The 24,412-nt window shown below is 32.7% G+C and overlaps 3 protein-coding genes across 6 annotated transcripts; 2 read left to right on the top strand and 1 right to left on the bottom strand.

Annotated features, from left to right (window-relative positions):
* The first annotated feature begins 6,345 nt into the window (after window positions 1-6,345).
* On the top strand, window positions 6,346-8,463 carry LOC110638282 (protein TIFY 10B). Its single transcript, XM_021788791.2, has 5 exons — window positions 6,346-6,663; window positions 7,092-7,284; window positions 7,378-7,697; window positions 7,816-7,873; window positions 8,171-8,463. The coding sequence occupies exons 1-5, from the start codon at window positions 6,498-6,500 to the stop codon at window positions 8,283-8,285; spliced, it is 852 nt and encodes a 283-aa protein (XP_021644483.2). The 5' UTR covers window positions 6,346-6,497; the 3' UTR covers window positions 8,286-8,463.
* A 2,867-nt stretch (window positions 8,464-11,330) lies between these two features.
* LOC110638281 (oligouridylate-binding protein 1) lies at window positions 11,331-21,720 on the top strand. 4 transcript variants are annotated; one of them, XM_058145911.1, is made up of 13 exons: window positions 11,336-11,609; window positions 15,871-15,932; window positions 16,293-16,395; window positions 17,089-17,165; window positions 17,271-17,332; window positions 17,445-17,532; window positions 17,654-17,729; window positions 17,832-17,862; window positions 18,400-18,510; window positions 18,959-19,043; window positions 20,379-20,550; window positions 20,930-21,049; window positions 21,165-21,720. In XM_058145911.1, the coding sequence occupies exons 1-13, from the start codon at window positions 11,535-11,537 to the stop codon at window positions 21,210-21,212; spliced, it is 1,110 nt and encodes a 369-aa protein (XP_058001894.1). In that variant the 5' UTR covers window positions 11,336-11,534; the 3' UTR covers window positions 21,213-21,720. The 4 variants fall into 4 exon arrangements, with proteins under 4 accessions (XP_058001897.1, XP_058001894.1, XP_058001896.1 ...); XM_058145913.1 differs by having other exon boundaries at window positions 15,871-15,964; XM_058145912.1 differs by having other exon boundaries at window positions 11,337-11,609; window positions 18,400-18,447.
* Window positions 21,721-22,575: 855 nt separating this feature from the next.
* Window positions 22,576-23,791, bottom strand: LOC110638279 (FCS-Like Zinc finger 13). Its single transcript, XM_021788784.2, has 2 exons — window positions 23,056-23,791; window positions 22,576-22,900 (listed from the first exon to the last, which is right to left on the bottom strand). Exons 1-2 carry the CDS (start codon window positions 23,622-23,624, stop codon window positions 22,741-22,743), a joined length of 729 nt encoding a protein of 242 aa, XP_021644476.2. The 5' UTR covers window positions 23,625-23,791; the 3' UTR covers window positions 22,576-22,740.
* Window positions 23,792-24,412: the final 621 nt, after the last annotated feature.

Below are 24,412 nucleotides of genomic sequence, written 5' to 3'. Positions count from 1 at the left end.
ATATCTACAGTAATTCCTCATAGATCAAACAAGATATCTCACCCATCAGTGAGATATGGTTTCCTTTACGAAGATGAATAAGAGTTGTTTACTCATGAAGAAGTAGATCATGGAGATGATTTACTTACCTATGAAGAAGCTATATCAGATATAGACTCTTCGAAATGGATTAAAGCTATGAAATCCGAAATTGATTCCATGTATAAGAATCAAGTCTGGGATCTTGTTGACTCACCTGAAGGTATTGTACTTATAGGGAATAAATGGGTTTTCAAGAAGAAAATTGGTTGTGATGAAAAGGTAGAGACCTATAAAGCAAGGCTAGTAGCGAAAGGATTTCACTAAAGGTAAGGAATCGACTATGAGGAGACTTTCTCGCCTGTTGTCATGCTTAAATCAATTAGGATTCTATTAGCAATAGCTGCATACTATGATTATGAGATTTGGCAGATGGATGTCAAAATAGCTTTTCTCAATCGATACATTGAAGAAAACATTTTCATGGAACAACCTAGGGGTTTTGAATCCCAAGATGTTTCCAAGGTATGCAAGTTAAAGCGATCCATTTATGGGTTGAAACAAGCTTTAAGGAGTTGGAACATCCGTTTTGATGAAGCCATTAAGTCATTTGGTTTTATAAAAAATGTGGATGAATCATGTGTATATAAGAAGGTTAGTGATAGTGCTATCACTTTCCTTGTCTTATATGCGAATGATATTCTGTTGATAGTTAATGACATAGGTATGTTGACAGCTGTAAAGGTATGGTTATCAAATACATTCTCCATAAAAGACTTAGGGGAGGCAACCTATATTCTTGAAATTCGTATCTATAGAGATAGAGTGAAAAGAATAATTAGTTTATCCCAAAGTCTATACTTGGAAAAGGTGTTAAAGAGGTTTAACATGCTTGATTCCAAGAGAGGATTGTTACCAGTTAGATATGATATCCACCTTTCTAAAGAGATATCTCCAAAGACACCTAAAGAAAGAGTTAAAATGGCCAAGATTCTATTTGCTTCAGCTATTGGAAGTTTGATATATGCAATGATGTGTACTAGGTCGGATATCGCACATGCTGTTAGTTTGACTAGCAGGTTTCAATCCAATCTAGGTTTAGAACACTGGATAGCTGTTAAGAATATCCTTAAGTACTTGAGAAGAACTAAGGATTTATTCTTGATTTATGGAGGTGGTGACTTACAATTGGATGGTTATACTAATTCTGATTTTCAATCAAATATCGATGATAGAAAGTCTACCTCTGGGTTTGTGTTCATTTGTAATGGAGGTGCTGTCAGTAGGAAGAGTTCCAAACAGAGTACGACTGTTGATTCCACTACATAAGCTGAGTATATTGCTGCATCAGATGCTGTAAAAGAAGCTGTTTGGATAAAGAAGTTCGTGACAGAACTTGCAGTAGTTCCTTCCATTGAGTCAGCAGTTCCACTCTACTGTGACAATAATGGAGCGATCATACAGGCTAAGGAACCCCGATCTCACTAGAAATCCAAACACATAGAAAGGCGCTACCACATTATCAGAGAAATAGTTGGGCGAGGTAATGTAGCCATGCAGAAAATAACATCAGCTGAAAATCCAACTGATCCATTCATGAAGCCTATGTCACAAGCTCATTTAGACCGACATCTTGAGAAGATGGGTCTAAGATATTGTAATGAATGGCTCTAGTGCTAGAGGAAGATTGTTAGTAGTATACCCTAGAGCATATCATTTAATATGTATTTTATGCATTTTTTATTAATAAATGGCAATTTCACTTTTCCGTTTACATAATGTATTTATATGTAATAGAAAATGTCTATTGATATTTTGTTAGAAATTCTACTCTTAAGTTGTTAAGAATATGAGTGACAGTATTTCTAGCACAAAGTATCATAAATTTGTTCACAATCGAGGATACTTCACACAAGACATGACTTATCCAGAAAGATTGTAATCATGTTTGTTCCCAAGGTATTTATATGAGATATAAATAAGATGGAATTGTGAGTCTCATGCCATATAACAAACATGATAGACACTTATACATGATAAGTAGGCCGATCCAGTGATGCATATGACAAGCACATGGAGTTTACTCTTGTCAATGCATTATCATATATCATATAAATGCATATAATCTTTAGACCTGAGATAACATAGTTATCTTGTATATAAGTAGTTTGAGTTCGATACTACTTTCATACTTATACTGTGTATATTGGCTCCTATTAGTTATATATGGAGATAGGTGTTGATCAAGATGGAATCTATTACCCTAAGTAAACAGGGATAAAATCCTATATTCATTTAATTATTCTTGATGTTTCAAGTTCCTAGCCAGGACAGACAGATTTAGTCAGAAAATAGTTTCTGATAAGAAAATCTAATTAATCAAGAACTAAAATTAAAAGAGAACATAATATTCATAGCAAATGGAGTTTGACATAAACTATGACTCCAGCTCAAATTAGGATTTTGTAACAGAAAGATTCTAGTGCATGGTAATATATGATTTGTTGACCCATGAGTTCAAAGGAACATAGATTTTAATGATAACAGAACTCAACTATAATCAAACTAACATTGTTTTAAGTGTTGTGCTTCTCAAAGAACAAAGAAAAAGACTCAAGAAATTAATGATGGATTTGTGCTTTTAAAGAAAGGATGACCTTTTAAAATAATACAGGATGAATCAAAGGAGATAAAGGAAGAAAATGTTACATTCCAAAGCTGCATTGAAGATAAAATTTGAAGGTACATATAGTATAGAAGTTAGTTTTAATTTTTAGGATTGCTTATAAAAAGAATTGAGGAGTAAAAGCCAATGATACTTATTTTTAATCCCTCAATTATTTTCTTTTAAATATCATCAATGGCCTAAAAGCATTTGATTATCATTTGGTGTAAAGTTTTAAAGTTTTCAAAGTTATGCATAAAAGTTTTTCTGGTATGCTAACTGGTTTGCTACTTGTTTTGGCATGCTAACTGGTTTGCTACTTTTTCTGGTATGCTAACTGTCTCAACTCTGCACAACATCACATAAAAAGATAAAATAACGGCTATTTTCTTGAAATTTGAAATTGTAATATTCAAATGAGTTCTCAAACGGTCAAAAATGATCCAAAGCTATAAATATACTTACTCTTGGCCATTTTGCACAAAAAAAAATAAAAGTCTCTCCACTGTTCCTAACCTTTTAAGATCATTAAAGCTTTTATTCAAAGTACTCAAATTGTTTTTATTACTCATCATTGGCTTACCTACTCATCTCTTCTTTATAGATTCTGTTGTATTGAGTGAGATTGAGTTTTAAACACTTTCTTAGCATTTATGAGAGGTCATTCAAGCACCTATTGAAGCTTGATTGTGAAAAGTGTTTGGGATAACACTTGCTAGAAGTGTGAAGCTACTTGTAAAAGCTTTGTTGAGAAGATTTCTAAAGGGCTTTTGTCTCTTGCCTTTAAAAGAGAAGATTAGTAGAGTAAAGACTCAAAGTGGGATCTTTGAGAGAGTGGATGTAGGCTAATTGAGCCGAACTACTATAAAAATTCAGTGTTCAATTTTTTCAACTCTTACTCTTTACATTTATGCATTTTAATTTTCTTAATGAAGTGTTTTTGCTAAGATAAAAATTGATATTGTTTACTGTTAACTCTACTGCAAACTATGATAATTTGTTTGCTGTTGAATCTGCTGATATATAATATAATTTGCTTACTGTTATATCTACTGTCAACTAATATATTCTGTTTGCTGTGTTGTGATTTTATTCAGATTACTGAAATTCTTACTGAATGCCAATATATCCTATTAGATCGATATACTGAATGCTTATGAGCCAACTTTGTATCAACTTATCAATTGATCAGTATTGCACATATTTCAAAGTAGAAAATTAGATTGAACCAAGCTGCAATTTTTCGAAGGTTTTGAGCAAGAACTGAAAAATTGTTTTTAAAGTCCAATTCACCCCCCTCTTGGACATATTTTGGGACATCATGATTAAATGTTCATTTAAGGTATTCCTTGTTACTGATTGGGTGGCCATGGCACGCTATGCTAGGTGTCAACCATGGTCTATGAGATGCCTAAAATGATTTAGAGAAATCATTTATGGTAAGAAAGAGTTTTGATGATATTAAGAGTTAATATCATATCTCATTGTCAATTAGTGATGAGCCTAGTAAGTCACACACATACACAAGATAATCACCAAGTAAAATGTGATTTAATTGATTAATTAAAGAGTTTAATTGATTAATTAAATAGGTTTGATTTGCAATAAGATTGCAAAGTCCCTAGCATGGATATGGGTTATTGGATGAATAACATAAGTTAAATTTATATTTAAAGTGTTTAAATATGAATTTAATTGTGAGAAATTAATTAATAGAGATTAATTAATTAATTTATATTTGATATAAATTGATTTGAAGATGAGAAATAATGATTTTGGGTTAAGAACTCAAAATTACAACATAAAGGTAATTTGATCATTTCATATGGTGACATGTGACACCATAAGATGGTGACACATGGTATCATATAAGTTTGTCATTTGTCTTCCTATCATGCAAGGTGATCAAAGTCAAGATTAAGTCTAGCTTTAACACTTGACTTAATGTGATTAGGTCAATTAAAAATAAGATGCAATGTGGTGGTGATATGTGGCATAAGGTTTAAGTGACTTAATGACCTAATTATAAAAGGGAAAAGAAAGAAGAACAAAACACAACACTCTCTCTTCCTCAAGGTGGCGGCACCTCTTACTTCCTCTCCTTTCTTCATCTTTTCTCATCAATTCAAAGAGAATTACTCTATTTTCTTTGAATTAAAATTGCTAAAAATTATTTATAGTGTCCTATACAAACATACAATCTCTCTAAAGGTAAGAACCTAATTTATAATTGGTTGGCAAAGGCTTGAGAAGTAAATTGGGGACTGCCCATTGGTGATCTTGGTGTGGACAAATTAGAAAGACAACGCTTGGAGTCTTAGGTGCTTCCTAAAGGTGCCAATTACATCCATAGTGCATCAAAGAGGTTAGTGTTTTATAGTGCATTAAAGATGTTAGTGTTCTAACTTCTTTTTTAAACTAGGGTTTAAATGAATTAATTTGTTAATTTATAATATTGAATGATAAACATAGATCCTAATACATATTAAAAGTGCTTTAATATGTAATTGAGCATTGAAATTAATTAAGCACATAAGAGATGTAGTATGATGCATGTAATCCTAGAAAAAAATTTTTGAAATTCAATGCTCTAATGAACTAATCAACATGCTTCTGCTCCTTTACTAGGAGGGGCAGGGGAATCCTCTGAAAGGCAATGATGACAGGAGACTAAGCTCCTAAAAAGACAAAGGAAACTCTCTCTCACTAAAAGACTAGAGATAAAGAGTGAGGAGCACCTATAATATAGTCCTCATCACACTTGACACCATCCCAAGAGTAGCAATAATAACTACTTTCTTCTTGAAGTGTTTAGGAGACCACACTTTGAAGTAAGAAGAGGCATCACAAGTCCTAGGTCTAAGGTTGCAGTACAAAGTGATTTTGATAATAACAAAATTAATGAAATTAATCTAATATACGTACAAGATGTATTTGAGACAAATTTCAAATCACCTTTACATGTTAAATTTTGTATTACAATCATGAGCCCAAATGAAATGAGCTTTTCTCATTGATCAAGATAATTGATTCTGCATATATACAAGGGTAAAGTAGCTTGAACAGCCAGTATTAAGACCAACTAATAGAATTAGCTACTTTATTTTCATTTTTTTTTAAATTTAAAAATTAAGTAAAATTTTAAAAGACATTTTCAAGAATCTTAAAGGATCAAAATAAATTTTCAAAGCATCTTTCAAATTTACTACTTTTAGAGACAATAACAAAAGTAACTTGCAAATTTAGTTAACTAACCTCTCATAAGGACATGATAATTTAATAATAACAGATAAAACACTCAATTGAGGCATGCTTTGTCCACCTAGAAAAAGCAGAAAATAAAGGCAAAAAAAAAAGATATTATTACTTTATTTAGATTAGAAAAAGGCGGAAAGCAAGAGAACTGTTCTTAAGCTAATCCGTATCCTGGTGTAGGATAACTATATACCCGTATACAAACATGACCGAGCCAAACCCCGAGGTAAGTTGAGCGAGTAGTTAGAATAATATAAGATTATGGAAACGCAAAAAACACGTGCTTCAAATATCACTTAAAATAATAAATAATAATAATAATAAATTAATTTAGTAATACTATTCGACCCGCGCGAAGCTGCGTGGAACCAGCTTAAGGTCCCCATATATATTCCCTCGTGCATCTTTAACCCAATAATTCAACCTCAGTATTCGAAGAAAAAAGAAAAGCCTCTCCCTCTCCTTCATGTAATAAGCGTGGCTTAATGCAAGCATAGAGATAACCAACGTCGACTCGATTGGATTTCGATAAGTTAACTAGTAAGATCTGTTTGTTATTATGGCTGGTTCGCCCGATTTCGTTGAGTTTGCTGGGCAGAAGGGGGCGAGATGGCCGGAGATGTCGGGATTTTCACAGACTTGTAGTCTGTTGAGTCAGTACCTCAAGGAGAAAGGTAGTTTGGGAGATCTGAGTCTTGGGATGACATGCAGCAGTGAAGGAAATGGTGTGTATTTATTTATTTATGAATTCTAATTTTGTTTTATGGAGAATATTGGATGTTTCGGATGCGAATTTCTGTTTGGTTTGAGGAAAACAGGGGAAAAAGATGAGAGAATTTTTTTTAGGGAATAAAATTGATAATGATATTGGCAATAATTAAAGTTATTCATTAGAGTAGACAAGTTTTTCTGATTCTGCTGTACAGATTTGACAGAGAGTATGTCTAGTGAACTTTAATTCAGATCTTCAAATCTCTTTAACTGCTTTTGGCAAATTGTGATGTCAATTATTGTAACTGTTTAGATCCAAAATAATCTCTTTTTTTTTTTACCTTAAGAGACTCTACTTTGAACTGTTTCTCCTTAAAAGCTTCAAAACTTAGAAATTTATGAGATCTGATGTTTCTTTGGTGCTTGTATCTATATGTTTCAGGTACACCAGAGATGGTGCGTCAGGTGGCAACAACAATGAATTTGTTTCCAATGAGTGAGAAACAAGGTGATGTTTCCACCACAAACAAGCCTACCACTCGGACTAATTTAATATCCATGGATTTGTTCCCTCAACAAGCTGGTTTTACTACATCTGCTCCCAAGGAAGATGTGCAAAAGAGTCGTGACTCGCGGTGCGCTGATTTACCCACTTACATGAATGGATTTCAATGACTCTTTTTTTATTCCCTTTTGGCTGATTACTGTTTTGGTTTATCTTGTGATAGTATTAACAAGGCGGCAACCCCAGAGCCTCAAACTGCCCAAATGACTATTTTCTATGCTGGACAAGTAATCGTGTTCAATGATTTTCCAGCTGATAAGGCTAAGGAGGTTATGCTCTTAGCTGGCAAGGGAAGCTCCAAAGGACTCACGGGGTTTGTTCCTTCTGTTCCAGTCAAGAATCATCCTGTTTTTGCTCCTAATGTTGCTAAAACACCTGTTGAATCGAGCGGTTCAATTCCTCCTAGCTCGAATGCCGTTCCTAATTTTGGCAATAATTTAAATCAGGAGCGCATGCAACCTCCCACTCAAAGCATTGCTAATGGTAATTTCTTCTGCCCTCCATGTTTTCTATGCATTCACCACTGAAAATGATGGAATTTATTTATTTTACTTTTATCAAGTTTCTAACCAAAAAACATTTTTTTCCCCTTCAATGCCAGATCTACCAATTGCAAGGAAAGCTTCCCTTCACCGGTTTTTGGAAAAGAGGAAAGATAGGTAGGTCTTTTGTACAAATAACCTATCATGTACAGAAACAAAGAGAGGGAAAAGAATAATCCTGCCATTTGTTTGTGTGAAGTTTGCTGTGATATGATTGTAATTGATCTCCTATTATGTTTCCCTGTTCTGGGATCTTACTAGATGAATATCATTACAACAGGTCATTGTATTGATGACTATATATAATAGAATTACGAAAGATTTTTTTTTTCTTTTTTTTAGATTCAACAACGTGTTCTTTTGTATTTGATTCATTGAATTTGTTATTTAATTTGTATCTTGGCATTCTTACAGGATCACTGCAAGATCTCCATACCAAACAATTGGCTTGTCGGGCTCTCCTTCTAAGCCAGCTGAAAGCAAGTGGCTGCTTAATCTTCGCAGTAACACGATTGCTAATCATATTTGATTTTTAGGTTTTTACAATTCAGGCGCGGCCCACCCCCCCCTTCTTTTTTTTTTTTTTATCTTTGCTTGTTTTTGTGGCGGATGTTGAATCCTGCTGTTTCCTTTTGGTTGTTTTTAAGCCAAGGCTTTTTCTCCGGCCACTATAGACCTAACAGTTTATCAATCTTACTATTAGTTCATTCTATGTAATTAAATTTTGTTCAAAAAAAAAAAAATATATATATATATATATATATATATATATATATATATATAGCTAATAGAGAATTTGAATGTGTTAATCATCTCTAATTATTTTACAGGAATTTTGCATGAATCACGAGTACACTTCCACTATTTAACATGAGGCACATTTTAAATGATAATTATTATGATGGGAAACTAAATTATCTAAATATGGACTCATAATAAACACGATATCATATTTTATACATTTATTTTAATCAATTATCATTTAGTCAACAATTTAATAACTTATCATTAATATTTTATTGACATACGCAAGATAGCTAATTTTTGGCATTTTATTATCTATTATGGTTGAAATTTTTCAAGCAAATAAAATAGAGAAAAATTGAAACTTGCAAGAAAAATGAGGAACAGACTTGTAGTTGATTATGAGTATGACACATATAAAGCTTTTGGAATTAAAGGAAAAAAGATAAATTGATAAATAAAACGACGCGTATTTGACACATGAAGAACGCGGAAATGGCCTTGGATTAATTAAGTAAGAAAAAGTCAGGGTTGGTTGGTATCTGTCTATGTCTACCAAGTCAAAAGAAATTTGAAAAGTACAAATAGTTGACAAAACAATGTCTCTGCATTTAATTGTTTTATTTCCTTCATTTAATTTTAATTTATTAAAATATATTTTTTAATTTTATTTTATTTTCAAAAAATTCTTATAATCTAAAATTTTATTGAATTTAATTGTTTAATTCTAATTATATTTTTTAAAAAATTATTTTTTAAAACTAAAGTGGCAAATAAATTAATTGACGCTTTAATTAAATTATTTAATTGATATAATTTTTTTTTAAAAGTAGTGCTTTAAAATTGAAGTGGGAAATAGAATTATTTGTTGATCAACTTAATCAAAGTTTAACAAAATTTAAATTAATAATAAAACATAACAGATTAAAATATAAATTAATAAAAAATTTTAGTGATAAGTTCAATAAATAATAGCTTTATTTAAAATAAAATAATTTTATTAATAAATAAGCATCAATTCACTTGACCATGGTAAATTGAAAAATATAAGAGAGGAAGAAAGAAAACAAAAAAGTAAAATAGTAATTTTCTTTTTACAAATGAAAGAATATTTTTTTTAATTGAAAATTTATTATTGTAAGTCAAATAATTTTTTTTAAAATAAAATTAAAGTTCATGAATTTTATTTTAACGGCTGAGATAAAACAATCACTTAAATTTAGGAATTAATTGACATAATTAACTCTATATCAAATTTTAATTTATAATATAAGATTTTTTAAATATTAATAAAATAAATATAATTTTAAATTATTAATTTCTCAATTAATCAATTGATATAGCAAGCACTAAAAAAAATATTTTCTTTCTTATCTTTTCATTACGATTAACTTATTTAAATTTATATTTTAAAATATTATATTATAAATTAAAATTTAAATATAATATTATTATAAAACCTAAAATTTAAAGATAACTAATGAAATTTATACCTATATATCCACTATCACGTTGTCCTTATTATGCATGTTTTTTATATTAAAATAAAAGGTAGCCATGAGTAAATATATTTTCTATCTTTGATAAAAAAAAAAAAATTGTGTTTTTAATTTGGCTTCACATGCAGTGTTTGAAGGATGATTGAGAGTGGCTGTTGATTAATCCTAATTATGAATTGGATATGTTTAATATAAATTTAGTTTTATATAATAATGATTTTAATATTTTTTAAATCAAGTATTTATATTAAAATAAAATTAATTAATATAATAAATTTAAAAATCTCAATTATATTAATTAAATCAACATCCCTTGTTTTTAATCAAAATATTTAATGATGTGTGCTTTTCTTGCTGGTAGATAATACAACCATAATGAGAAGAAAATCTCACATGGGTTAGTGAAGAAATTGAGGCAAGAATAGACCCTAAAGCAAAATGGCTTTTCATTTTAATTCTTATGCCTCCAATTGAGTATCTTATTATTCTTTGTATAAGTTTAGCAATTATTAAATTAAATATTTATATTTGATTTTATATAAATTAAAATATAAATATTTAATATAATAATTAGTAAATTCGTTTCTATATAAAGTCGAGCTTATATTAAGTACACTTTTATTTTTTTGTCCATATTTGAAAACCTTCCTATTTACTTCACTAACTACTTTAAATTTAACATTAAATTTTGTCACAATAAAAATGGGAATTCACTTTTTTAATTAATAATGATTGGATTTTTTTCCCCAAAACATGAAAGATTTCATGCAAATGAGTTAATATAAGTATGGGCTTTGAAGACCAACCCAACAGAGAGCCCAAAGATTACACAGTTAACAAAGAAAAGGTCTAATAGCTCTACACTACAAATTGGCCCAAAAGCCCACAAATAACTCCTAAAATTATATTGAAGAAAGAGGCGCTAGCCAAGCACTGCGCCTCCCGCCTCCTCGATTCTCGACGACCTCAGGTTGTTGAATAGAACTGACTAACAAGCTCACACTTAAAGGCATCTTCCATGGAACAGAGCAAGCCTCCAAAATGGCAAAGAACCACTAAATCCGACGATAGGTTGATCAAATTCTTGCTTCATGTTTTCTTGAAGTAATTTTCTGTAAAATTGTGTTACTTGAATGTGATATTGGGCTACTGTTAGGTTTTCAGGCCAACACAGGCCCAGGTTGAACTGGTCCCTGTCAATTTGAGGCCTTGGCTTTTGACCCGATTCCTGATCTCAATGCTCTCGAGCGCATTTGATAATTTCTCTGCTCTTACTTCCTCTTAGCACTGTCGTCTCCTTCAGAAGCAGTCTCTCTCCTCTCTCAATCTTTCCCGCCCTCTCGAGGGATTTTCCCTTTTTTTTTTTTCTTTTTTTTTTCTTTTACCTCTTTTAAATTTCAATTTCCATTTCAATTTCGTTATTTTCCCTCTTTCCGAAACCCTTACCCTCGAATTAATTTTTTTTTTTCTCATCATGACGACCAACACCAAAGCCCTTTGGGGTTTCTGTGATCGTATCTTTTAGTGGTAGATAGATGATGCAGCATCAGAGGCTGAAGCAACAGGCCATGATGCAGAATCCCCATCCTGCTCTCCTATCTGCTCCCCAGGTTTGCTTTCTTCCACCCTTTTTTGGTCTTTTTTTTCTAATATTATTTTGTGCTTTGATTTTGGGATTTATATGATACCATTCATTCTATATGTTTTAAAGTTCACTTAAGTAGATGCTTTAATGAGTATTCTTTTTATTTTTCATTTGGCCTTCTCTTTTTTCCATCAGTCTTAAAAATTTTGTATCTTTAGTACTTTTGTCTATGTCAATGTAGCTATAATTATAAAAAGATTTGCTTTGAGTTGTGACTTCTTTATTAACGCTCTGTTTGGATAATTTATGGGAGGGGTACGAAAATAAAAGAAGGAATTTTTTTTTTTTTTATTTTCCCTTGTTGTGTTTGGATAAGTGTAAAATAAAAAACAATGGAAGGAAAATAAACTTATTTTCCCTCCTCTGGGAGGAGGAGTGGAAAGAAAATAATTTTAATTACCATTTTACCCTTATCAATTGGCTTTAGGAAGTTTCATTTTAGAGAACCATCCATTTTGTTGATGTTTCGTTGATCAGATATAAATTTTTACATATAAAGCTTATTAAATATCCAACTAATTGCGGGAACAACTGACTTGATCTTGTACAAAAAAGGGGTAGGAAATGATTATCTAACGCAGTACGTATAGATTTTGATACAACATGGAACAAGATATTGACCTTCTTTCTGACCATTAGTCCATATGAATGAGGTAAAATTGCAATAAGAGCAAAAAACAGGCTAACAATCAACCTATAAGAATTCTTCCGATGGCCTTTTCTGCTGGGAAACATTGGAGAATCATCCGTATTTGCATTAACCACTTCTTGATATAGAATTCTATTCAAATTCATATTTTAAGCTTCCATACAATTTCCCTCAAAAATTCAATAAAGAAGAAGAGGAATTCAAGGAAATAACCCTTTCTCTTTTTGGTCTTTAAAGAAATAACCTCTCTTTTTGGCAAAGATTGCATAATAAACTAGAAATGACGAGACAGGCTATGATTTAAAGCAAGAACAGACTTTATAAAAGCCACAGAGACTATCATGCCAATGCTCAGGGCCAATATTAGACTGACAAACCATCCTAGAAACAGAGACAAGTACAAACCATCCTAGAAGCAGAGACAAGTAGCAAGATAGAGGGATATAAATAGTTTTGAGTACCTGAACCACTTGTTGAATTTGAAGAACAAAAAAAATTGAACCCTTTTAATAGGCAACTATAGTTACTTGGTCTTTTCATCAAGTGAAGATGATCATTTCTGTTTCTGTTTTGTTAAATTGAGTGGGCACTTTCTCTGCTTTAAATTCTTGCTAGTAAAGATCAATAAAGAGAGAGAGAAAGTGGAAAGCCAAACCAAGAAAGAAGTGATGGAGATGTACTACAAATGATAATATTGACTGGTAAATAATAGTAGTATAGAAGATACATGAAGCTTTCAAATGAAGGAAAACTTTTTCTTTGCTTTCCCATTTCCCTCCCTCTCTCTCTTGGTCTGCCATTCAACAATTTTGACAGTCATCTCCAAGACTCAACATTCAACAATGCTTACATTTGCATTAACCACTTGGGGAGACACTTGCATGTCTCTACCAACTAGAACATCAACTGCTGAAGACATTAACTCAGAACTCAGAACTGTCTTGGAATTGCTGTTCATCAGCATATGAATTTTTGTTATCTTGAACCTCATATCCCACATTATGCAGAAAGCCATTTCCATTGAACCTCATATTTGGACTATAATCAAATTTGCTGGAACCTTTTATGTAGTTTCTTAGAGAAGTCTGAATCCACATCATTTGAGTCATGAACAGAGTGAATGAGCTTTCTTGGAGTTGTGAAGATGTTAATGTTGTCAACATTTATATGAGAACTTGACCTCTAAAAGATACAGAGAATCAAATATAATTTACATTACCAATCTTGACCAATAGCATAATAATAATAATAATAATAATAATAATAATAATAATAATAATAATAATAATAATAATAATAATAATGATACTGTTTCAAAATGGGCAACCTTTTCCTGTTATATACTGTGCCTCTTCCTAGGGCAATTAGCAAGAACTACATTCATTTCAGAAGAAAAACCAGAAAATGTAGCTAAAGCCAACAAAAAACCCTTTGAAACTAATTCCAAGCACCACTTTCTGATCTGTATTTAGAAAACATTGCTAGAAGTTTAAACAACTCTTTTCTTCTACTTTGAAAACTCAAGCTAAAATTCATTATCCCCGTCTTATCCTTACTAAATATGAGAATCAAAACAGAAGAAATTCAAGCAAACAAACAACTCTTGAAACATTTATCATAATAATTACCTGAGGACTGGGAATGGTACTTCTTAGTCTGTTTCTAGGAGTTCTTAACAACAAAGATTGGTTTCCTGAAAAGCCAAGCCCTTCACATATGATTTCAGTACCCTCATTGCGCATCTACGACTATCAGCATCTTTGTTAAGATTTGCCAATTCTTGCTGATAACTGGACTGAAATTTCTACCCATCGTTTACCTTTAAACAAACATCCCAATGGGTTATTGAGATATAATGTAGTCATCTGAGTTATTAAAGTGTGGATTACTTCATGATTTAACTCTTACATCTTTAATAAATTAATGTCAAATTTAGTAAAAGTTGAGAATTTTCTATGTGAAAATGGAAGTGCAAGATTTATTAATCTTTCCAACTCATTTTCTTAGAACCAAATAGATGTCAAACAATAAAAAATATTCAATGTGAAGGGAAAAAGACATCTATCTGACAGAAATAAAAAACGCAAACAAGAGAGAAAATCAGGAGCATTTATCTCAACATTGGTTGTTATATAAATAACTAAAGACAAAATTCAAAATGTAAGTATAAAAATCCAACCCAAAAGAGTCTTGCTTTCTGTGAATTCAAAATCTAAGGCTTGAATTAGCAATGGGTTTATTGAGAATTCATGTAGCAAGGTGCTTCATAATCATCAAGCAAAGGAGAAAGACAAACTAGCACACATGCATGAATTAAGAACTACTCAATATCAAAATTCGGTGTGAATTCTGCTCAATCAAAGCAACAAGAGAGTGAGTGATTGAGAGAGGGAGAGACCTATAGGAGAAGCTGAAGGGGAAGGAGCACACGATTTGGTGTCAATTATTCACACCCGCAAATCGGTAATTTCTGGATAATCAAAAAGAATGAAGAAATCAATTCAATGGCTTTCGTGCAATACCCAAACTAAAAACAAGAATTGTAGAATCAATATTTCTCATCAATTTGTGTTGGGTGTTGTTTGATTTTTAAAGGGAATGTAGTGCACTTTTGTAGTGAAAACAACTAGAAGCTTCTTGAGTGACCAAAAGGTATGGAAAGTTTGGGTTTGGAAATAATGGCATGCTAATCACCGGTAATGGAGGTGGAAAGCTTCGGCAGCCATTGGTTGTTCTCTGATCGTCCGAATCTTTCCTTTGATGGTGAAGTAACAATTTAGCGAGGGCTAATCGATATCCAAGTAAAGATCTTGAATCGTTTTTCAGTGGTAGATGAGAATGAATTTTTGGTAGAGGGTTACATTTGGCTTCTTCAGACAGAAATAGAAACAGGAGGGCAGTTATGTAATTTCATATGTAAACAGCCCACTTTCCCCTCTGAATTCTTATTTTCTCTCCGATTTAGAAAGGAAATACTCAGAGGAAAATAAACCAAAATTTCCTCCTCTCTATTATTTTCCCACTTTCATCCAAACAGGGGAAAGGGTGTTATCAAATTTATTTTCCCCTGCTTATTTTCTTTCCTCCTCATTTTCCCCCTATCCAAACAGGTGCTAAGTGGCTGTTGGCCTTTTGGGGAATCAAGGTTTGAGTATTTTTGCTGATAACCGACTGATAGAATTGTTAAATTGATGAATTTAAAGAGTTTTAGCTTTGTACTTAGCCGCCTTGGTGTTGAGGTCCCCTTGTGCAATATTTGCTCAGAACAAGTATCTGCCATGGGGCAATATTTGTGGTCAATCAGTCGCAGGATAGGCTTTAAAATGGTGCCTTCTTTGTGCTGCTTGTGATTCTATGTATTCTGTCAGCATGATTGGAACTTATTATATGAGGACTTGTAGTATACATTGAGGGGCGATTTATTTTTTCTGGTTAATTGGCCATTGTTCTAGAATTGTGAGTAAGATTTTACGTGTCCAATAATATTTTTTCTCAAGCTTTCACGGGGAGTCTAAGGTTTTAAGTTTTATGGTTTTTACTTTTTTTTTTCCTTTTATTTTTACATCTCTTTTTGCAGATAGAGCCTATCTTGAGTGGGAATTTGCCTCCTGGCTTTGATTCAAGTACATGCTGCAGTGTGTGAGTGTTGTAGCCTTTTTGCCCTTTAGTGTGTGAGTGTTGTAGCCTTTTTTCCCTTTAATTATTTTAGTTGTTCTAGCATTGATGCCTGAACTGGGTGAACTTGTAAAGATACTAAAAGTGAAAAAACTTTATTCTCTCTGTAGAGGATGATGATGATTATTCGCTTTTAAGTTCGTGTCCACTTACTATGTGGTTTTCACACCCTTATTCCTTCCCTTGTAGTTCCATACTTTATGCTATATGGCATACTTTCTATTTTCAATTTTTTTTGCCCCCATAGAGGTAGATTCTGTTTATTGGGCTGTGCTTTTGAATTTGTTTATTGATAGGATTCTTTTTCTATTCTTTTTACTGCAGGTACGTTGGCAACATCCAACCTCAGGTGACAGAACCCCTTCTTCTAGAGGTTTTCTCAAACGCTGGATCCATTGAAGGATTTAAGCTGATTAGGAAAGAAAAGGTTAGATTTCATAGTAACAACCTTAGGCGTCTGTTTTTTCTCAGAAAATAACTTGTCTGTTGTAAATGTTTTGTGAGGAAAACATTTATTTCATGATTTTTTTTTCCTTTTTTGGTTTTATACTGAAAATCAATGGAAAATTTGGACTTTGGAATACATTGAAATTTATTAATTTTCTTTAAGTATGTGAATCTATAAATATCGTTGGACCTGTAAGAAAATATTTTCCAATAATATAAGAAAAAAAAGACAAAAAATGGTGAACTGTGGTTCTCTCACGAGTGGTGGCTGGTTATGGCCAAGAATGACCATCAGTAGTTGTTCCCTTAGTCGCTTCTTTTTGTTGTAATGAGCTTGTAAGTGTTTGGCAAATATTACTCTTTTGAAAGGAGAAACCTGAAAAATATTATCTATTGACTAATTTCTTCCGTTTTCTAAATGCTATAAACATTTTATGTGAAACAAACAGTGCCTCAGTGATGTTTCTTATTTGGTTGGATTTTCCACAGTAATTAATATGTTTTCTTGAGATCTATAATGAGTACCACAAGGCTCTTATCAGTCCTTGCAATAATTGTCCATCATGGGTTATTTCATTTCACTCTTTTGTTTTATCTAATCAATTTGCTTATTTATGGCTTTGTTGTCTCATATCATCACTGATTTGCTCACTTCTTTTTCTTCTCTATGCAGTCATCCTATGGTTTTGTTGATTACTTTGATCACAGATCAGCTGATCTTGCTATTGTGACCCTTAATGGAAGGCATCTGTAAGTTAGAATTGTAACTAAATTTCGTCTGAAGCATGCCTAACTATTTCCTAATATCTGAAGCATGCCTAACTATTTCCTAATATGTTAATTTTTTTTATATAGGTTTGGACAGCCTATTAAAATCAACTGGGCTTATGCTCGTAGTCAAAGAGAGGATACATCAGGTAATTGGTTGAATTATATATTGTTTATTAGTATGTTGGAACTTGGAAGGGATCACTATTGGTGCTGTTTATTGTTTCTTTCACATTTTAATGTTTTCTTATTGGCCTGTAGGTCATTTCAATGTTTTTGTTGGTGATCTCAGCCCTGAAGTTACAGATGCTATGTTGTATGCATGCTTCTCTGTGTGTCATAATTGTTCGTAAGTTCCCTTTCTCAATTAGTTCTACTGGTCATCTTTTTCTATGAATGCTTAATTGCCTATTGCTATTTCAGCAATTCAAATAATTTGGAGGCTAATTTCATTTGTACATTGGTTACAGAGATGCAAGAGTTATGTGGGACCAGAAGACTGGGCGCTCAAGGGGTTTTGGGTTTGTTTCTTTCAGGAGTCAGCAGGTACTTAATTGTTTTGCTGAAATCTTATGGTTTATCCTTTTGTAATTACTTGCTGTTCTCAGTTTTCTTGTTATAACTAACTTATATTTTTAACATGGCCAGGATGCTCAAAATGCAATAAATGACTTGAATGGTCCGTCTGCTTTTTCTTTTTTTTGTTTAATTAATTGCTGAATGTATTTTCATTTGTCATATAATAATTTTAGATTGTGCCACTACAAGGGAAGTACATGTATCTTAGTATCTTGTTGCCTTGACTTTTTTATCAACCGTAATTGGTTGAATTCAAGATGGAATGAGAATTGGTTTAGTAAGTGGGAAAGGCTCATGACAACTATGAAACTTAGATGTGGTTTGCAATAGAATATGGAACTCTGCGGAGATTATCTTACGAAGTGTTTGAGTGCAATAAATGCATTAGTGTATGAGAATTGACTTTCAAGTAGATTCTTCAAAATTTTTTTTTGGAGTTCTACATGTAGGATCTTGCTATGAGTGGGAAAGAAATTTATGCATATGGGGCTTCCCACTGTCTTATCATGAACTTGCATGTGCACGTGCATTTGAATTTCTTGTCCCTTTTTTGGTTGCATGTATGTGACACATTTCTTGTTTGATACATTTCTTCATTTTCGGTGTCTTATAATTGTATTCTGTCCTCGTATTACAGGAAAGTGGCTTGGTAGCAGACAAATTCGGTGTAACTGGGCCACAAAAGGTGCTAGTTCTAATGATGACAAGCAGATTTCTGATGCCAAAAGTTTTGTAGAGCTAACCAATGGTGCTTCAGTTGAGCTTATTGATTGTCATTGAACTTTTAAGTTCTTGTTATTGGATATCAACTTGTGCACTTTGATTTCTGAAGTTTCTCTCACTTGGCAAAGTTTTATATTGTGACTAAATTGTCTCTTTAAATTAAAGGATGAACTGTTCAATTTGGCAAATAGGTTATTATATGTGTTCTGGATTCTTGATATCACTTTTAAGTTATGATCTGTATTCTTTCTGCCTTATGGATTGCAAGTTTGAAAAAAAAAAAAAAAAGTGTTCCCTTGTAATGTGCAATATGCAACATGTCATCTAAATGACATAAGGCAGATGCTTGTGTTTTTAGATTTGGTTGTATATCCATATCTGTTAACATATTCTTCCATTGGTCGCAATTACATGTCTTTTTTTGCTTATCTTCTTTACATGCTAGGCTTACATAATGCTTTTGCTCAATGCAGAAGACGATCAAGAAAATAATGATGATGCACCAGAGAACAATCTTCAGTATACCACCGTTTATGTTGGCAATCTTTCTCCTGAGGTAAGGACTTTCTCTACCTTGCAACTAGTACTCACTTGGCCCATTAGTCAATACCATAGTTGCCTAATTCGCGCATCCCCCTTACGAATGACGATCTGATCGCGCGTCCAAGAATGTGGTTCTTCGGTGTTCTAAGTCGCCTTGAAACGTGATCTGGATCGCTAAAACTGGCGTGCTCTCCATCTGATTCTGCCCAGAAGAAGCAACGACGCCCAAAACCAGAAAAGAATCCCAAAACCAGGAGCAGAAATCATGGGCAAAAATATTGAGCTGTTTTGATTGAGTGTGTATTTTTTTTTTCCTTTTTCTATACTAATAGAGAGATGTACACGTGTAGTAACTTGTCCTTTTCTATGTGAGTGGGTAAGGGTAAGTATTCCTTGGGTTTGAGAGTATTTAATATATAATAAATATTTCTAATTAATATATTATTGGAAAGGTAAGAAATTTTAAAAAATATAAACATTATTAATTTATATTTTTTAAAATTTTTAAAATTATATTATTTTAATATTTAATAATAATAAAATAAAATAAAATTTTAATTTTGAATAATATATTTATTATACTAAAAATGATCATATTAATTAATTAATTATTATATTAAATTAATATTTTTATTTTTTTATAAATATATTATGCTAAGTAAAATTAAAAAATAATTAGATATAAATATAATTTATCTATCACAAGTTGAATTGGCGTATTGTGAATCGAATTAATGTACTACGAATTAAATTGATGTACCAATTAAATCTATCTCTTGCGTATGCTATATTTCATTAAGTAGCATATTGTGTATTACGTACCAGTATCACCACCCAAGAGTACCGCGTTCCAGGTAACTATCGTCAATACAATTTTTTAATTCGAATGGTGTACTCATGCTAAATTGGACCATCATAGGCATGCTTGGATGAAGAGGAAATGGGAAAGTTAATTTGTAGTTAAATGCTGTTACTGGGTTCATTAGCCACTTTGGGTTAATCCCCTTGGGATATCACATTCACCCAACTGGGTATTGATGAAAGCCTTTTTGACAGAATTTTAGCTTGGCTCTTATGCAATAGGTTAATATTTGCTAGGACCAATGAATTTGGTATGGCAACTGGTTGGAGTTCTGTAAATTTAGGTTATAAGAGTAACTCCACCACAATATTCTGGGTGGTGAGACGAATCCCTCCTCTTTAGAGAATTTTACGTAGATTGTCTGGTAAATCTGAGTGTCTTCTCTTGTAATCCAAAGTGATAACCTGTTAATTATGTTAGTAATTGTGATTCTTCTTTGGGCAAAAGTTGACGTGGGGTTGTTTCTTATCAACAAATAAATTTGCAGTTACTTCTGTTGATCTTCATAAGCATTTCCATGCACTTGGCGTGGGAACTATTGAAGATGTGTGGGTGCAACGGGATAAAGGTTTTGGTTTTGTGAGATACAGTACACATACTGAAGCAGCTCTTGCTATTCAGATGGGAAATGCTCGTATTCTATGTGGCAACCCAATTAAGGTAATTCTTTTTAGATAAATACATGGGGGAGTCTTGCTTTTTATGTCATAAATCTTTAGCTCTTGATCAGGTTAAGCTAAAATTACTTTTAATAATTAAGAAAAAAAAAAATAGTATCCTGTCTGATTTTTCATGGTGTTTGTGTGACTTGTCTATAATGGTGAGACTAGGTTTTCTGCTTATTTTCTTCTCTCTCTCTCTCTCTCTCTCATTAGATTAGATAGCATATTTAGATGAAAAATATATTATTGCTTTGATTATATAATCATATGGCAACATTGATGCATGCAAACTTCATTCTTTTGCTTGAATGCAAATGCTTTTGGCATGTTCTTCTTTAAATAAAAGGTACTATTGTTCAATATTTTCTATGTTGCAGTGCTCCTGGGATAGCAAACCCACTCCACCAGGAACAAGTTCTACTCCTCTTCCTCCACCAGCCGTTGCACATATGCCAGGTCTTTCAATAACATTGTTACCAAAAAGTCCTCGAATGATGGTAGGGAGTAACAGTATTTGAAAAATTGGTAGGATGATGTCTTATGGTTTTAATTCTGGTAACGTGCAGTCCAACAGATGCCTTGTGTGTGTATGGATTGTGTTTCTTGTCTTAGGATGATGATTATACAAGCATTATCTTTTCTTCTGGAAGGTTTTCTTGATCATGAACGTATCCGCAATCACGTTGTAGAAAGAGTTCATTTTCCAATCTTAGGACTTTGTCTTTGGGCAGTTGGTTATATGTCAATTGCAAGAGGTTTTTAGGCGTGTGGTTGTCAAAATGGTTTTAAGGGTGTGCTAAGACAGGAATGTCAGTGTTATGCGATAAAAACTCTCAAATTCAGTGGTTGGCAACTTATTCGGGATAAACAAGTATCTCATATTACATAGCATTGCTATTTGTACGCGTCTAACATGCTCAACTCATATGTAATCGATGAAACCCCTCCATGCCTTCTCAGTCAACCTCAACTCATGGGCCATCGGCTCTTAGCCTCAGTTGCGCTGCATTCCAAGAATCCAAGTCACATGCCCAAGACTTCTTGGTTTCAACATTCTCTCTTCTGTAGGTATAATCGTGTATAGGGCTAAATGTGTGGTTCTGTGAAATGTGATAGTAGATTTGCAGATTCGTTTAAAAATACAATCAACATTGAGACTATTATTTAACAGTGAATCAAAATTCAGCCGCATGATTTAGTTAATATATATATATATATATATATATATATATATATATATATATCTCGGAAGAGTGGGGCTTGAATTTCGTACTTGCCATATAAGTAGCATACTCGAACTTTGCACTTACCAGACAAGTAACATATTAAACGAAGTCAAGTCAGGCATAAATTTTTATATTACTTTTTAATTATTAATGAATGTTTTGCAAATCCATAAAACAAATTATTATTATTATTATTATTATTATTATTAATCTATGTGTAATTAAATTATAAATTATTAATCAATATGTGTTTAATATGAATTTATTTTCAAGTGAGGTTAAATGTTCGATCTCGTTAATGGAAAGCATTTCACTTCTTAGTAAACCCTCCCGACCAGCTTTCTGCTAAGTGCATGTTGTATCAGGGATGGGTTTCTAAACCCCTAATGCAGTTAGAAGCTCTGCTGTATTAGGATAGCTGTTCTGCTCCTGGCTAATGAAATATATCTTCCGATTAAAAAAAAAAAAAAAAGTGGATGAGGTCTACTGTAATAAGATTTCAATTTGATGGGGCAGGTTTTGAGGCAGTGGCAATAAATTCCAAATACATATGTAACATCTCCAATAAAATATGAAAAATCCAAATCAACTTGGAAGATGCTTAATTTGACTTCACTATCTGTCGTCTAGCACAGATTGGTCCTACTCTCTTCTGGGTTAGTAATCAATGGACTCTGATATGGTTTCTCTCTTTTTTCTTATGCAAAATTTATCAAATATCAGAGCTCTTCAGCTACTATGCATGACAATATTAATCAATAAGATATGAAAAGAAAAAAAAGAAACAAGCTTCAAAGTTTACAAAAATTGTGCTTTTTTTTTTTTTTCTCTTTTCAATATTGAGCCGATAAATTCTCATATGTATACATGATTACTATATATAAATCTATATAATTATGTTGGAGGTATAGCAGTGGGTGATTACTGGTGTTTCAGCCATGAAAACATATGATTTTATAAGTTCAAATGGCAAGAATTCCAGTTGAGAAGATGGGGCTCGTTGTATAAGGTGAGCTTGTAACATCTGCAGATCTTGGAATCTCTGATCTGCACTGTTCTTTGCGTTCATCCATCATTATTTGTCTTGATCTGCACTCGATGCTACAGAAAGCTTTTTCTCCCCTGTAAAAAAATCCAATGCAAAACATTAAAATCTCCTACTTGTTCGTACCAAATCAAGAAACACCAGCATGAGGAGCATCTCCTTTGGCCTCGTCATAATATAATCAAAATTCCAACATAAGCAAGAAAGATGAGAACTACAAGTTGTATTATACCTGTACATATATATGTCTTTGCCATGGAGCCTTTTCCTGCACAAGTGACAAGAGCTGAGAAATTCTGAAGTGGGATACATAGCAAACTCATCGACAAATCTCGCCGGCGATTCTCTAGGTATAGAAACAACATCAACACCAATTCTATCGCGCCCTTTTTTATTTCCATCATCATAATACACCTTAGTCAAGGACTTGTCAGGTCCATGGCTTGTGACATAAGTATAATCCTCCAAGCTCTCAATCTCCATTTCCTTGACACCACAGTTGCACCTCTCACATTTTTTAACAGGAATAGGATCCGACCTATTCATATTTGGACTGCAAATTGCATATTTTGGTAAAATTTCATGTCCTCCATCACTTCTAGACTTCTCAAGGGCAGCAACAATACCCAATCCAACCCCACCAAGATCATAATTCTTTAGACCTCTAGGTGATTGAATTCTGTACTCCAACGGACTTCTTGGACTTGGACTAGTGGAAACATCCAAGAATCCTAACCGGTTGCCGGAAACCAATAATTCTGATAATCTTCCGATCATGGGATGGGTTCTTTTACTCAGCATAGCTATGTGAAAGGCTGCAACAAAAATTATATGAGGAGAAATTTAGAGATGTGGGAGATGGAATATAAATCTCTCCACAAATGACACTCTCTGGAGCTCTCTTCTCCAATATAATATGGAGTTGGTGCCGATAGCCCACAGGTTTTTGGAGGAATGTGATTATTGATTGCCTAGAAAGATTAAATTATGATTAATTAATTGTTTTCAATTAAAAAAATATATTCCCAAGATGATTTTCTAAAATGTCACTTATCAAGTGGGTCCTTTTAAATAATTCCACATCTAATGATTGGGACCGCTTATTGGGATCTGGCCCACCAATGAGTCCAAAAAGATTCCAAGTATGATCACCACCGTTGAGTTAAAGGGTACGTGTTAAGATCTTCTGTAATGTGGAGTGAGCAATTATTACAAGACCACCAAAGGTGTTGGCTGAGCCCACTGAATTGAAGGTCCCTTCTTCTGCCTTCGAAAACGACATGCTCTTTGCCCACTCACAAAGGCTTTGTCTATTTTTAATTTACCTATTTGCTCCGCTACCCTTTTTTTTTTTTTTTTTGTCCTTTTAATAAAAAATATTTTTTTTTATTTATAAGTAAAGACAAATCATATAATATATTAAAAATAATATAATATATATACTAATTAATTATTTTACATGTCAATTGACAATAGTTATATATAATTTCATGGGTTTTTCTGCTGTTATATGCAGGACTCAACTGGATGTTGTCTTGGCTGGCAATGCAAAAGGCATTGATAAATATCAGAGCCTCTCGCCACGGAAG

This window comes from Hevea brasiliensis, chromosome 4, assembly GCF_030052815.1.
Source record: "Hevea brasiliensis isolate MT/VB/25A 57/8 chromosome 4, ASM3005281v1, whole genome shotgun sequence".
In the NCBI taxonomy this organism is placed as follows: domain Eukaryota; kingdom Viridiplantae; phylum Streptophyta; class Magnoliopsida; order Malpighiales; family Euphorbiaceae; genus Hevea; species Hevea brasiliensis.
This window is presented reverse-complemented; position numbering and strand designations above follow the sequence as displayed.